Source organism: Fulmarus glacialis, unplaced genomic scaffold, assembly GCF_000690835.1.
Source record: "Fulmarus glacialis isolate BGI_N327 unplaced genomic scaffold, ASM69083v1 scaffold35960, whole genome shotgun sequence".
In the NCBI taxonomy this organism is placed as follows: domain Eukaryota; kingdom Metazoa; phylum Chordata; class Aves; order Procellariiformes; family Procellariidae; genus Fulmarus; species Fulmarus glacialis.
This window is the reverse complement of record NW_009186445.1, coordinates 1-14,502: the sequence shown is the minus strand read 5'-3', so window position 1 is coordinate 14,502 and position 14,502 is coordinate 1. Positions and strand designations below refer to the sequence as shown.

The following is a 14,502-nucleotide window of genomic DNA, read 5'->3' as shown; positions in this document are numbered from 1 at the left end:
TCTTCCAAGTCGGATTATATAGTATACAGTTGAAGAACAAGAGATGGACAGAGCAGTACTACTCTGTATTCTAATTTCTGTTGCGTCAGGCTATTTTATGTCGAAAGTGGAAGATTGAAATGCAGTAAAAATTGTGTCTGTTGCAAAAAAAAAAAGCACACAGTAGCTGCCTGCCAGAATGTAGTTAAAATGATTTGTACAGAAATACAGAATTTCATACAGAAATTTTGACAGAGCTGTGGATGGAACTCAGATGGTTTTTTTGAATGCACTGAATTCCTTTACTGCTTGGTTAATTACTCATTTAGAAGTTTAATTATGGGATTTTCTTATCTTCAGACCTCTAGGAGTGATGTAGATCTATTCTATCCTATTTTTTACATCTGGTCAAATAAGACGGTATGGGCAGTTCAGAGCTGTTACACTCTAATTCTCAGTAAGGAATGACTTGGTTGCTTTCAGTTAATGGTGCCTGATGTATTGCTTGTGATGCAGATTCAGGTGTGAAATGCATTGGCTTTAGCTCTTCCACTAGGGAAGAGGTTGAACGATTCCTGGAGCTACCTTTGTCCCAGAAATGTGCTGTTAGGTTGGCTAGATTTATGTGCAATTTTGAACCATTCCAATAATCAAATTGTTAAGGCACATTTGATGTTGCTAATTTACTCTGCACTGTACAGAACATAGCAGAGATTAGCCTAAAAACTCCTCCCCAGTCTTTTCACACACGCCCTCTCCCTTTTCCCCAAAGTGCCTGAAGAAACAATGAATTTGTTGGAAGTAGCAGAATGCAGTAGTTCTAATCAGGAGAGGAATAATTATTGGTGTCAGAATTCTCCTTTTGATTACTGTCTGTGACAAAATAAGCTAACACTTGCAAAAAGAAGAAAAAGCTCAAATCTTTTCCAAACTTGAAAACTATCTTAGAAAGTCTCTGTCAAGCTGGTGTGTGGTCTGGTTGCTTTCGTACACCAAGAGTGCAGAGCTTATTTGGCCTAGAAGGGTTTTGGGTCATGTAGTGGAGGACAATGTGGAGAGCTGCGCCTTGAAAAGCATGTTCTGAATTTGGGCACTAAACTCCTGGAACCACCTCAGTACAGAAATCCTAAGCTTCCCAGACGAGGAGGGAAGACTACTGCTTCCATGAAGGCACATGATGTATGGAGCATTTTCAAGGAACAGGCTGAAAGCAACCAAATGTATGTTACTGAAGCAGCAGCTCTTAGTAAAATCCTTGGTTAGTACTTTCGCTGAAAATGGAAGAAGGACTCTGTACTAGAGCTTTTTTCCATCCTGAGTGATTATTATGTTCTATATTCAAGTGGGCTTTTTTAGTCTAACTCTTCTCTGCAAAGAGGAAAATTGTATCTCAGTAAGGTATGTTCAGTTAAGAGATCGAGAAATATATCTGATCTTTAACTGGTCCAGGAGAGCTATAAATAGGAGACAAGGTAATAATTTCTTGAACGAATGTATGCTAAGTATTATATTTAATATTGACAGCCTTCTGTAAGACTGAAATGTGGAGTTCATCATTGGGGCAGGTCAGTTACTGGAAAATAATGTTTGAGTATGTTCTTGCTCTGTTAATCTCATATTATGAGTGATATGTGTTCCCTGAATGGTAATCGCCAGCTGCCGAAGTGATTGAAAACTGCAAAATATTTGGCCAAATGGTGTACAGATAGCTCTATTTACTGCTTGCTTTTTGTCTTTTCTTTCCCTTCTGGCATTATTCCACTTCTCCTTCCCAGTGGTAGATCATGGCTTTTCTTTTCTTGAGTTGTCTTAGGTCTTTCTTCTTTTCTTTGCCTCCGTCCTCTTTTTTTTTTTTTGCCACTGTTCGTCCTCTTACCGGTTTGTTTTTCTTCCTTCCCTAACATCTTTTTATATCCATCTCTCTAACTAGCTTCCCTTCCCTCTCCCCACCTACTTCCACACCCATTCATCCATGCATACGTTCGCAGAACTTGGAAATGTTAGCCGTCACCTGGTATGTTTGACCAGAGAAATAACCACAAACCTGTATGAAAAATGGGGAGCCTGTTATCCACTTATAATACTCAGGTGAGAATCACTCTTCAGCTGTTGAAATTCCCTGCAGCTTGGTTTGTATCTGTCTCCAGTTCGTGTTTGAAATTTGAAGTTCTACCTTCCTAATCTCCAGCTGCTGGAAGGCAGTATGAGCTGTTGCTCCGAAATCTTATCTCTGAAGACCATTTATTTTAAATGGTCCCTGTTTCATGTAGCTCTGCTCCATCATGGAAAAAGGGCTCTTGAGGGAATTGATTCCTGCTCTGAGCTTCCTGAACCATTGTTTTAGCCCTTCTGGTGAATTCTGTCCTTCTCTGTTGCTCAGGATGTTTCCCAGCTGAAGCAGAATGAAACAGGCCAAGTTGCTGCTTGTTTCATTGCTCCTGACTGAAGAGGTTGCATGCAGTCTTTCATAAATTGGCTGTTGGTGCTTGACTGGAGTTACTGAAAGGTTTCCCAATGAGACGGGCAAGAAACTTTTTAATAAGCAGAGCTGCAGAAGCTTTGACATGAGCCAAGGGAGTTCCCTTGGGAAGGTTTCTGCAGCATCTTTGTAATTTCTCATACTAAAAAAATCAAACCCCCCTGGTATTGTGTAGAGGAAATAATGACAGGAGAGTGCCATCAGATAGTTTATACTGATGCGAGTAAATATTTCTCATGGAGATTTAAATGTTTCCTCTCATTGCTACTGTTCTGAATAAACTGAAGGTAACCACTTCCAATGCCAGGATTCTCCATGCAAGATGTTGTTCTGTAATGCTGTGAGCAGTGGAAGAGAGTTGTTTTCCAGGGCTGGAAAATGTGCAGCAGTTGAGATGCCCGGTTACGTTTTGTGCTGTCTGCCACTTTGCTGATTCTTTCTATATTTGCATTATGTTCACTGCAGCATCATACCACTTAACTTCTTAATTATTCCTGTTCATCATTTTTCCTTAGGTTTTACTGGCCTTTTGTGTGAGGAGAATATCAACAACTGTGATCCTGATCCTTGCCACCATGGGGAATGTCAAGATGGAATTGATTCATACACATGTATATGCAATCCTGGCTACATGGGTGCCATATGCAGTGAGCAGATAGATGAATGCCACAGCAATCCTTGCCTCCATCAAGGGCGCTGCATTGATTTGGTGAACGGCTACCAATGCAACTGTTTGCTGGGCACTTCAGGTACAAGTGGAAGGATTGAGTTCTAACAGAATTCAAGCATTTAATTATTTCTTATGTGTGCTCTGGTGTGTGCTAAATTTGTATACAGAGATAAGCTTATAGTGTGAGAGTATCATTTTCACATTGCTTTTCCTTGCTGAATTTTGGTGTGTTTGTGTGGATTGCCTAACCCTTTCTGGTACTGCAACTCGTCTTGGAAGAATTCACCTCCTCTTTACTCCCAAAATTCAGGCATGCAGTACAAAAATTAGGTATGGTGTTCAAACAGTTTATTCTTTAAACATTTAGTACAAGTTTAAGGTCATATTCAGTCAGCACCCAGTGACTTAGGTGACGTTTCCTGTTGTCGCAGTGTTTCAGCGTCATCATCTGTTTTGAGTTGCACCAATGCACGTGTAACTTTGAAGCAGGTGGGATTCTTAGTTTGGCTATTTCTGGGAAATAGTTTTGTTGTCTTCCTTGTAAGATTTGGCCTCCTTATTCATCTAACTTTTTTTCCAGGAGTGAACTGTGAAAATAACTTTGATGACTGTGCAAGTAACCCATGCATTCACGGGGACTGTATTGATGGTATTAATCGCTACAATTGTGCTTGCAAACCTGGATTTACAGGTAAAGTCAGCTACCCGATAGCTTTGAGTTGTTTTGAAGATAGTTATCCAGGTAGCTAAGGAAGCTGTTCTTTGCATACTGACTGCAAGGGATTCAGTTAGTATCTCGGTAAATCCTTCTAATCTTTGAATCTCAGCATCTTACATTACAGCAAGTTCTACCAAGCAGAAAAATGGCCAAATCTGTGCTGTGAAATGCCATTCTTGTTAGGTAATGACGTCCAATTCATGGTTCTTGGTTTTATAACAAATAAACCCATGTGACTTCAGTTTATTATTTACAGCTTCTTTCCAGGGACAGAGAGATTATGGACAATATAGAGAGGTGTTTGATTAAATAGTACCTTGGGCTTTGACCATGAACAGTATTTCTCTTTCTGTGAAAGCAAAGCACTAACTCAGTGTTGTCATGAGCTGCTCTCCACTCTGAAGTCTCCAACCTGCTTTTTTCAGTACTTCTGTTTCATAGTGTGGTCCATTCTGTTTCCTTTTTAAATTATAAAGACTTACCTAATACAGTAAAAGTGGGGCTGAAAAAAGAAGCTTTTAGGCACTTTTGGTTCCATGCTTAGAACTGTAGATCTACATCAGGACTATTTCTGATGACTAAAGCACATCTCAACACTGTTTATAATGGACTTAATATGTTTTGAGCCATGTAGGGTAATATGCTTGTAAAATAATTGTTGTAAGGCAGTTGGTACTGTTTATAACAGTTTTCTCATCACGTTTGTTACTGTTTGTTACTGAATGATTCTAATTAGAATTGATCTGAAATGCATTCAAAATAGCACTAAGAGGTTTCATGTGTTTGGTGCTTTTCTCTTGGCGTCTTTCTAAGCTTCTGACGCTCCTTCTTTCCGTTGGCTCTGGCATGGTGGTACTCTTTAGTCCTCAGAACAGGAAGAGGCATGATCCTGGTCACTCTTGCCTTTCAGTCTTATTTGTTGCTGGCATACCGTATTTGTTATCCTACTGGACTTCTTACTGTTACACTGTTAAAATAATTCAGTAATATGATGAATTGCCCTATTCCAGTGTTTAAAGAGCTGGCTTGCATGGGGTCTTGTTACTTTGTCCTTTCCTTATGTTAAAAATGCTTTCAGCTTACTGCAACATTCACTTTGTTTAGCTTTCCAGCCTCACAAGATCTTATGGTCACTACTTCAAGGATCTTGCAGTCATAATCAGAGGCAGGCAAAACAGGAAACGGTGTTTTTTTGAGTCCCTTTTGCGCAATAAACCACAAGAACTATATATACTGCAGACACTATGGCAGTATTGGTTGTTCAAAGGGTAGGTGCTTTCAAAGCAGAAGAGCAGGACTATGACAAGTGGAGCTCAAGAGGTTTGTTCCGAGCATGATACAGTTGAGTGATTTTTGTCTTCCTAATGAATATTAACTGGTGATTTTTAGTGGAATTGTGTTGAGATTCTTGAATGGTTTGTAAACACTTGTTGAGTGTAAGTGCTGTTTTCCAGGCACAGAAAAGTGCTGCATCTTCCAAAAATGCTTCTCTTGACTTCAGTTAAAGCACGGAGGCATGCAAGATCTGTCCCGCTGCATTGGCTTTACTGAGTTGTCTTTCAATGTATGTTCTCGCAGACATGCAAAGGAAATGTTCTTATAAGAAATACTACTTAATAAGTATTGTTATTTTTCTAGGCCCGCGTTGTAATGTAGACATTGATGAATGCACATCCAGCCCCTGTCATAATGGTGGGACATGTATAAATGAAGTCAATGGCTTTCGGTGTGTATGTCCTGAAGGTTACCATCATCCTCACTGTCAGTCACAGGCAGATGGCTGTCTTAGTAATCCCTGTGTACATGGCAACTGCACACATATTACTAGTGGGTAAGTACTTATTGTCACATCAAACTTATCTGCTGCCTTCTATACTTTTTTTTTTCGCTTTGCCCGGAGTTCCATCTTGACTTGAGGTTTCTGATTTTTCTCTAATTTCTCAGATTAGAATCCAGATTTACCTGCTGCCCATGACATAATCACAGTAAGATGTAGACCTTTAGTCACCAGCTGCAGGCTGTGCTGTTTCAACATAGGTTTTTCTGTCCTGCATTGTATTCTTTGCTGTCTTTGCAAGGGCTGTCTTTGCAAGGGCATGTAGCGCAGGGTGGACTGCCACCATCTAAAGGGTGGGTTTGGCAATTCGAGTGAGTAGAGTGAATGCAATTAAAATAAAGAAATGGTTCCAAATTGAATCTTTGGGGAGCAGCAGCTACCTATTCCATCAAACTCTAAAACGTTGAGCATGGAGACTATCTTTGTTGGCTAGTGCTGTTCTTGCTACCCAAATACTCTGTATTAAGGAACAGGCAGACAACTTTTGACACTAGGAGATAGAGCAGTATTTGGCTTAGACAGTTTATCCAAGGCTGAGATTTTGTAAGCTTTAGTCACACTGTTGCATGCCTGCAATTAAAAAACAAGGAAAGCTCTTTCTGGCTATTTTGATGGCAGTAGTTGCTTCTGAATCTTCCCATCCAGGAAGACCAAATGCTGATTTCAGGAGCCCTGAATCAGATCTCTTTTTGTTAATGGTGAGTCTGGGAGCACAGGGTCTGTGGAGTCAACAGGTTTGGGGAGGTAGGGCTTGTGTTTGTGAAACTTCCCAACTGTATGTGGAATAGCAGTGACTCCCAGATGTGTGCTGCGTCCTGGAAAGTGTTGTCAGCACTTGGGCAAGGAAGTGATTTACCACTGCGGGTAGCTCTGTAGGGCAGGATTCAGCACTTTCCCTGGAGCTGGCAGGAAGGCTGCCTTTATTGCTAATTCAGCCTCCGTGTAAGCTTGGAAAACAAATTTTTTGGTTCATCTTGTCTATCATCTGTCACCTGCATTCATATTTATGCCTATGTACACCTTACGCTCAGTGCCAGATAAAATAATTCTTGTTTGCATGACAGGAGGGAGGCTGGTGTGTGTGTTGTGTGGCCTGAGTCCAGGGTGATTCACCAAGTCCTTGGTTCTACGTCATATGGGTGGAGTGCTGCTCTACTTCAGATTTTGAAACGTGATGGAGAAGATTGCTCCTGCTCCCAGCCAGCTGTTTTCATTTGTAACCACTACTTTGTATTAAATCAGTCTAGTTATCTTTGGAGCCTATTGTTCCCCTCCACTTTTTTAATCTTTTTTTTCTGCCTTTGTTTAAATGTGTTGAGATGGTCTTATCAAAGCAGAAACATATTGCTGGTTGACTGAGCGCTTTGTGAAAACTGTAACGGAGGGAAGTGTGGTTTTAAGGGAGGGTTTATTTTCAGTATTTTCAAACCTATACAGCTGGGGTAAGCAATCTAAACGTAACTTAGGGCTCTCCTAAAGAGAGGTCTTCTGGTTTTGTCTCCAAAACTAATCTGCAGGAGAAACTGCTAGGGGAGTTATTTCGGAATGCTCTAAAATTACTGCTGTTTTTGCCTTTAAAGGTACAAGTGTGTCTGCGACCCAGGCTGGATAGGAGATTACTGTTCAACAGAAGGGAACGAATGTAAATCAAACCCATGCCAGAACGGAGGAACTTGTGAAGATCTGTTGAATGGATATAGATGTACCTGTAGGAAAGGATTCAAAGGTGAAAATTCAGGGAGAAGTTTCTGTTCTCTTTTTCCTTTCCAGGTCATTGCACCCTTAGTGCCATTTTAATCTTTTCATTAAACTTCATGGAAATAGGAATCAAGAGGGGAAATGCCATGGTTGTATGAAGTTAAATTACAGTCAGTTCATGTAGACATGATACAGTAGTAGAATACTTAGTAAGACCATATCTGAGCCTTGTTTGGACTCATTAAGAAATGTCCTGGTGGCAGCTCGGCTTAATTTTCTTTGTGAGAAAGTTAGACTCAGATATGTAAGTGCACTGGGAATTGAAGGGGCGTTAAACTCAGAATTACCATAGCTGCTGTATGCTTGTACCCACTGAGCCCATGAGGAGTGCTCTGATCTCCCTTGCCTTCTGCTGAGATTTTTCAAATATAGAAATGCTGTCCACTGCTGTGTAGGATAATCATGCAAGCTGCAATCTCTTTATTCATTCTTGCAAGAAGCACCAAGCTCTTAGCAGCATACTGTCCTGGTTTTTCCCCTTCTGCTCTCCAGGTGTGAACTGCCAGGTAGTGGTTGCTCCTTGTTCCCCTGATCCTTGTGAGAACTCAGGAATTTGCCAAGAATCTCCTGACGCTGAAGGCTACACCTGCCAATGTGCCCCTGGCTGGGAAGGTAATGTGAATGGGGAACATACTGTACTTTCAACGCTGAGCAGTATTGGCATTGAGCCTTTTGACCATTGCCTTATGAGGGGTCTTACTTCTGGACTCTCCATGTTTCAGGGGAGAGATGTACAGTGGATATTGATGAATGTCTCTCAAAGCCCTGCAAAAATCATGCTCTGTGCCACAATATTCAAGGCAGTTACCTGTGTGAATGTCGGCCAGGCTTCACTGGAGGAGACTGTGACAGTAACATTGACGACTGCCTTTCAAGTGAGTATCAGCAGATTGTTCTGTGTATTCCATTTTTTCCTAGAAATAATTTTGCTGTACTATTGGTGACTGCTATTTGACAGATACTGAAAGTTCTTATATAATCTCTCACCAAAAAGAAAAAAAACCCGAAACCTCGGCTTTGAAAGACTTGCATGTTTGAGGCAGTCAAAATCCATCACATTCAGTTGCTAGAAGTGGACTACAGTGTTCTAACTGACAGCAGTTGTTGTTCACAGATTCTTAACTTGAAAAGGTCCTTAGAGTTTACATACTTTAAGGAGCACTGTTAAATGAAGAATTATATTTGCCTGAAATTTTAATACACCAAGTTAAAGTAACACTGCAGGGCTTACCTGTATTTCAATGTTAAGCTTGATTGAGGTGTGGTGGGAATCCAGGGTATAGCAGTCTTTCCTGAAATGTCTCTGTCTGTAAAGAGTGGGAAATAGCTGTTCCAGTTAATCCGTATTTGAAAGCAAACTAAGCAGTAGGAAGGCACTCTGTTCTGGAATAGGTATCAGCTGCAGGAGGATAGCCCATATACTGATGAGTAGTGAAATTGTTTCAATTGCAAGAAAGTAAATGTTAATTTCATGCCCTTGACACTGCCGTTTACAAGGAAAACCAAATACATAGTAACTTCTTTTTCTTGCTGGGCATATTCTGTGTCATCACCAGATAAAATCAGAGTCTCCTGAGAAGTGTCATGTGTTTAGAAGTTCATCTGTTACTATTTGAAAAGTGCGTTATCAAACTTTGGAGAAGTTCACAATGTTGTAATTTTTTAATTGACTGGTTCTTTAAAAAAGAAAAAAAAAAACAAAAACAAACCCAAACAAACAACGAAAAAACCCGCTATTTTTTATTAGCATAGCTTAAAAACAAACCAAAGTCTTAAAGCCTTTAGGTATGAATTTAGAGAGTTGTGTTTTGCATTGAAAAAAATTTAAATTTGTGACTGCTGTAGAGAAGGATCCAAACAAGTCCTTTAGCAAAAGTTTACCGTGGGACACCCCAAAGCAGCACTGCTGAAACAACTTCTAAGACATCTGTCTCAGCCTGAGCTTTTGATTGCCTCTTTCTGAGCAAACAGGTACAATACAAAAAATGTTACGTTGGTGCATTGACTTAGAGCTTTGCCAACAAAATTATTGCTTGTCCTATTCGTTTTTACGTGGGTGTCTGAAGATAAAAACGTTTTTAAAGTGTTCATCTTTCTCTCTTGAGCAGCTGGGAAATCTCTCTCTATTCCTAAGTGTTCTGAGAGCTATGAGATTTGTCCCGTGTTTTCTGTTAGGCAGCACAGCCATGAGGTTGAAGAAGAATTTCAAATTACTGCTGCAGCTGATTTCATTTAGCATAACAAAAACCTTCCATGACTTGAGCCAAATGTCTTTAATCTATGAAGCAAACAAACCCTCCAATAACAAGAACTTACTGAAAAGTTGATACTTGAGTCTCCTTTTTCTGTCAGTAAATGTGTGGCACAGAAAATTAATGCGCAGCATTTGGCTTCAGTCATAAATGGCTGGCTGCCATAGACACAACATTTTATAGCTGCCAGGGGTCTCACTTTGAATGTGCTTTTTCTCTGCAGTAGTCAGATGACCTTTAAATGGATGCAGGTGTGTCTCTTATAACACAATTTTTTATCATGTGAGCATATTTCTCCGTCAATAAGTGAGCTTTAATTACCTTTCACGTCTGTTTTCTTTGTTTACCAGTGAACAGAATGATCCTGTACTTATGTTGAACTGCAAATTTTTGGTGGAGTCTATTTGCATTTAAAGTTTGTTTTTTAGTAGTACTTAAAGATAGTCATAGATCAAAAAAAAAAACTGTTCTGTAACCTTTTTTTCACTCCCCTTCCTGTCCCCCCTTTTCCTCCCTCCTCCCAGTTTCCCTCCCTGCCTTCATATACACAGGCTTTTGGTCTAGGGAATGCAGAGTAGAAAAGGAAACTGGCTTCAGAGGCAGTATCCAACAGAGGAATGTGAGTCTTAAATCCAAAAGTGGAAGGAGCAAAGCAGGAAGAAACTACTGAATGGTAGAGCTCTTTCAGGCAGATTGGTACTTGTGGAAGTAGAGGGAATACAGTAGTAGGGGGTGGCTTAGACCAAAAAATGGTGATAGACAAGTAGCAAGATCATGGTAGGGATAAAGCAAATGTCAAGAAATGCAGAGGTGAGGAGAATCCAAGGTTGTGTACGAATTTGTGAGCTTTTCTGCCAGCCTGTCCCAGTCAGCCTTTAATACTGGGAAAAATGCGAAGTGCTCAGTAGCGCATAAGTGCTCATATATATACTGATTTACACATACACATTTGATTTGACTGGACTACTTCCATGCTTAAAATGAAGCACACAAGTTCTTTCATGTGTTGAGCAGTGTCTGGAAAAGAGTTCTCTTATGAATAAGACTTGATAAGAAGAAACAGTTGCTGTGCTGTTTGTATTGTCTTTCTCAGTAGGCATTTATCAAAAAAGCAGAGTGTGAATTTTAAATCAAGAGACTTTGGGTCTGGTTTTGCTGGTTTTGGCTGAACAAATCCGAGCAGAGAAACCTTTAGGCCCTGAAGCTTGGTCTTGATCCACACCTTCTTGTGAATTTGTTATTGATAATGCTTTGCAATTATTTGTTCCGTAAAGTGGCTCAGAAAAACTTGTCAGTAGTCTGTCACACTCTGGGCTGTGTGATATTACTCTAGGCCTGGCCTTTGACTGTTACCCATTTTAACACTTACTGTAATGCTTCTATCTTAGATCCCTGCCAAAATGGTGCTTCATGTGTGGATGGGATAAACTCTTTCTCATGCATCTGCCTACCTGGATTTCATGGAGATAAATGTCAGACAGATACCAATGAATGTCTAAGTGAACCATGCAGGAATGGAGGCACGTGCACCCACTATGTCAACAGCTACACGTGCAAGTGTCAGCCTGGGTTTGAGGGAACCAACTGCGAAAACAACATCGATGAATGCACTGAGAGGTGAGATAACTTCACTGTGCTGCTGCACTAAGGAGCCACACAATGTGTGCTCATGGCTTGATGTCAGCCCTACTCAGAAGCAGTTTTTGACGGTGAAGATCTCTTTTCCTGCCTTTTGTCACTGAGACATAGTTGTGATTCATGCAAGGAAAACTTGCTTACCTTGTGCAGGATACCAGCTGAAAGACAGTTTCCTGTCAAAGTTGGTCTTCAGTTTGCATGACTAGTTAGAAGCTTAGTTCCATTATAGGAAGAATTATGACAGTGTTTTACAAATGTTAAGACAGTAACAGATGCTAGCATATTAAAACACAAATAGTTTGTATTTTTATAAGACATTATCATATAGGGGAGGGGAAATAATTGATTGGTTATGAACTGTTACTGTGCTGAGAAATACAAAAGCTGCAAAAATGGAAGCGATGGCCAACTCTCAGAAAGGCAGGAAAATGAAATTAGCCCTGAGTTAAGTTATTGATTGCAAAGAATATGAAGAAGCAACCAGGAGGAACACTGAATCCACAAATTCTGTACTGGAAAGGTTTAATCATTGGAGATCTTTTAATGCTCACAAATTGGATGTGGTTTAGCAGTGTTGAGATAAAACCTGAGGTCATTCTAAGGGGGACATGTGGAACTGAGTTAAAATGCTCCACAGCTGGTCCTTATATAAATGGTTCACTTGGTAGTTTTAAAGGCTCTTTGAGAGTTAACCCTGTGTATCCATCATCTACCTGCATGTTTATTTTAAGCTTTGTTAGCGTTGATGTAAGTAACTTCAGATTCTCAAATGGAAACAATTTCTAATAAAGCTTGAAATGGTTAAAAAAAAAAAAAAATAGTCTGTTCTAGTCTAGTTGCCAGAAACAAATAAGGTGCCTAAATGCAGAGCTCTTGGTATTCTCATGTGTTTTCTGCACACAAAGAAAAGATCTTTCTTATCTTTTATAAAATTGCATTTGTGGGGGAGGAAGTATTTTAACATCTTTTGCTTAAGAACGGGATTGTGTCACTTATGAGGGTGTGTTTAATTTGCACAACAGTTGTTTAATCAAGTGAAGTATGTTGGGTGTTTTAGCAGAACGCCTGGTTCTTCCTTGAGGTTTATCCTGTTTTTGTTATCAGTCAGGACAGAAACCAGTCTTGCAGGTATGAATGAAGGATGCAGCAATTTTCAACGCTCTGCCAAGCTAAACCAGTCACACCTTCTCAATCAAAATTTACTGAGCTATACTTAAGAGCGCCATGATGGTTGGCTAATTTGAATTCGGTTCAAATAATTCTTCCGTGTCTTGTGTGAGACGCCGCCTATGAGAGAGTGCAATCTTCTTTTGGAGATGGGTACCTGATTTCAGTGAAACACACCAAGTGATTGACAGTTCCTCTGTCTTCTCTTCCTTGTTTTGCCATGAATGTAAACAGCAGTTTCTGCTCCCTGTAAAACAGAATTCAGCCCACAAGGCAGAGGAACATCTCTGATAAATAGGTTAATGTTGACATCTCTACCGAAATCACAGTCAGAATTTAGATACTTAAAACTTGCACTGGAAGTTCAAGGAGGCGAGTCAGTGGCTTCTCTCATGGAAGTACCCTTTCACAGTGCACAAAACAGATAACAAGCATGAATTCGTTTTGTGTACTTTATCAAACTGATTATCTTGAGTCTGATCTAGAGTTACTTTCAGAGGAACAGGAGTTTCCTGGCAGGCGTTTCTTTAGAAGGAAAAAGGAGTCAATTTTGCATGAGGCATCACTTCTCCTAACTTTCCCAGTCACTTCTCCATAGGACACCTAATCTGGCAGAATTTCTTATGATTGGAAGATTGGGGGGAGGGGGAGAATTCCTTTGATCTGAATTCTGCCAGGGCATGTATAAGTAGTTTTACAAATCAAGGACTTAAGGTTCTCATGAGAAGAGGAGGAAGGGATTTAGCAATACCAATACTTTCACATAATTTCAATGAAGAACATGCTTGTGTTTTGCATGTTAAACGAACTTTTTCCGTGAGAAAACATACCTGTGACTCCTTTGAAGCTTTAAAAAAAAGGCAAATTGTTTTGTTTCTCACAATTTGTAATACAATTGTAATTTGTAATAAAACTTGTATAAAATTTGTCAGTTTGAGCAAGCCACATGCCTACCTGGTACAGTACTGTTTGTGGTCACATTGAAGCTGGGAAGATTTCATTAAATAAGTTACTACCATCACTAATGACTCATTGAAACCCTGCTTTACTTTCTTTGCCTGCCAAGGTAAAAGACAGTGAGCTGGAGTGTGAGCTGGAGTCCCCCTTGAATTGCTGTTATCTGGTTTATGCTTCTTTAGCAGGAACTTACCAGTGGTCAGAAGATCCTGTAATCTGGTTTTCTCTCTCATTTCAGTAATGTTTACATGCTGTTTTGGCTGTGAGCTAATTGAATTTTGTCTCAGCTTACCTTTGTTCTCACTCTCTTGCAGCTCCTGTTTCAATGGAGGTACTTGTGTGGATGGGATCAATTCCTTTACTTGCCAGTGTCCAGTGGGCTTTACAGGACCCTTCTGCCTCACGGAAATTAATGAGTGCGATTCACACCCTTGCTTGAACAAAGGCTCCTGCGTGGACAGCCTAGGCACATACCGATGTATATGTCCTTTGGGTTATACTGGGAAGAACTGTCAGGTGGGTGACATTTTCTTGCCCGTTTTGCACAGGGCACTGCTGTCTGAACTGTCCAACAGCAGAAGGGACCGGGTTAGATGTGAGGTACCAAACGTGGCAGAGCTCTTGTTCCTTCAGTTCCCGTTCCCTGGTGCTACCCAAGGGAAAAATAGGTCCAGCGCCTCCATCTTAGCAGAGCAGGTGCCCCTGTTCAAAACTCTGGAAATCAAGTGTGTTTAGTTATAAGGGGAAAAAAATGCTCAGTTATTGATGAGGACAGGTGTCATTGGAAAGTTGTAGATTATTTTTCTTCTTAAAGGAAAACCAGCTGTTAGCTTTGAAAATGGCTGCATTTCGTTTGAAGCATAAAATTGTCCTGATTGAAGGCAGAGTCCTGTATTAAAAAAGCCACCAAACACACACAAACCAAGACAAAACCCCACCACTTTAAATGGCAGAATATCAGTCTGATTAGCAGGACCTTGATTTAACTGTTCTATTTTATACAGGGAAGTGTAGTTATTCCGGATTGATTGTAGATTCGCGCCCCCC

At 40.3% G+C, this 14,502-nt stretch overlaps 1 protein-coding gene across 1 annotated transcript in view; it reads left to right on the top strand.

Moving 5' to 3' along the window:
• The window catches only part of LOC104084124 (neurogenic locus notch homolog protein 2-like), a gene marked incomplete at both ends in the record, with an annotated part of 53,110 nt that extends 39,139 nt beyond the window's left edge, over positions 1–13,971 (top strand). The window contains 8 exons of the mRNA XM_009587855.1: positions 2,974–3,207; positions 3,709–3,819; positions 5,485–5,677; positions 7,264–7,409; positions 7,934–8,053; positions 8,164–8,316; positions 11,082–11,310; positions 13,770–13,971. Of these exons, the coding sequence (XP_009586150.1) occupies positions 2,974–3,207; positions 3,709–3,819; positions 5,485–5,677; positions 7,264–7,409; positions 7,934–8,053; positions 8,164–8,316; positions 11,082–11,310; positions 13,770–13,971 (1,388 nt within the window). The remainder of the gene's footprint in view (positions 1–2,973; positions 3,208–3,708; positions 3,820–5,484; positions 5,678–7,263; positions 7,410–7,933; positions 8,054–8,163; positions 8,317–11,081; positions 11,311–13,769) is intronic.
• Positions 13,972–14,502: the final 531 nt, after the last annotated feature.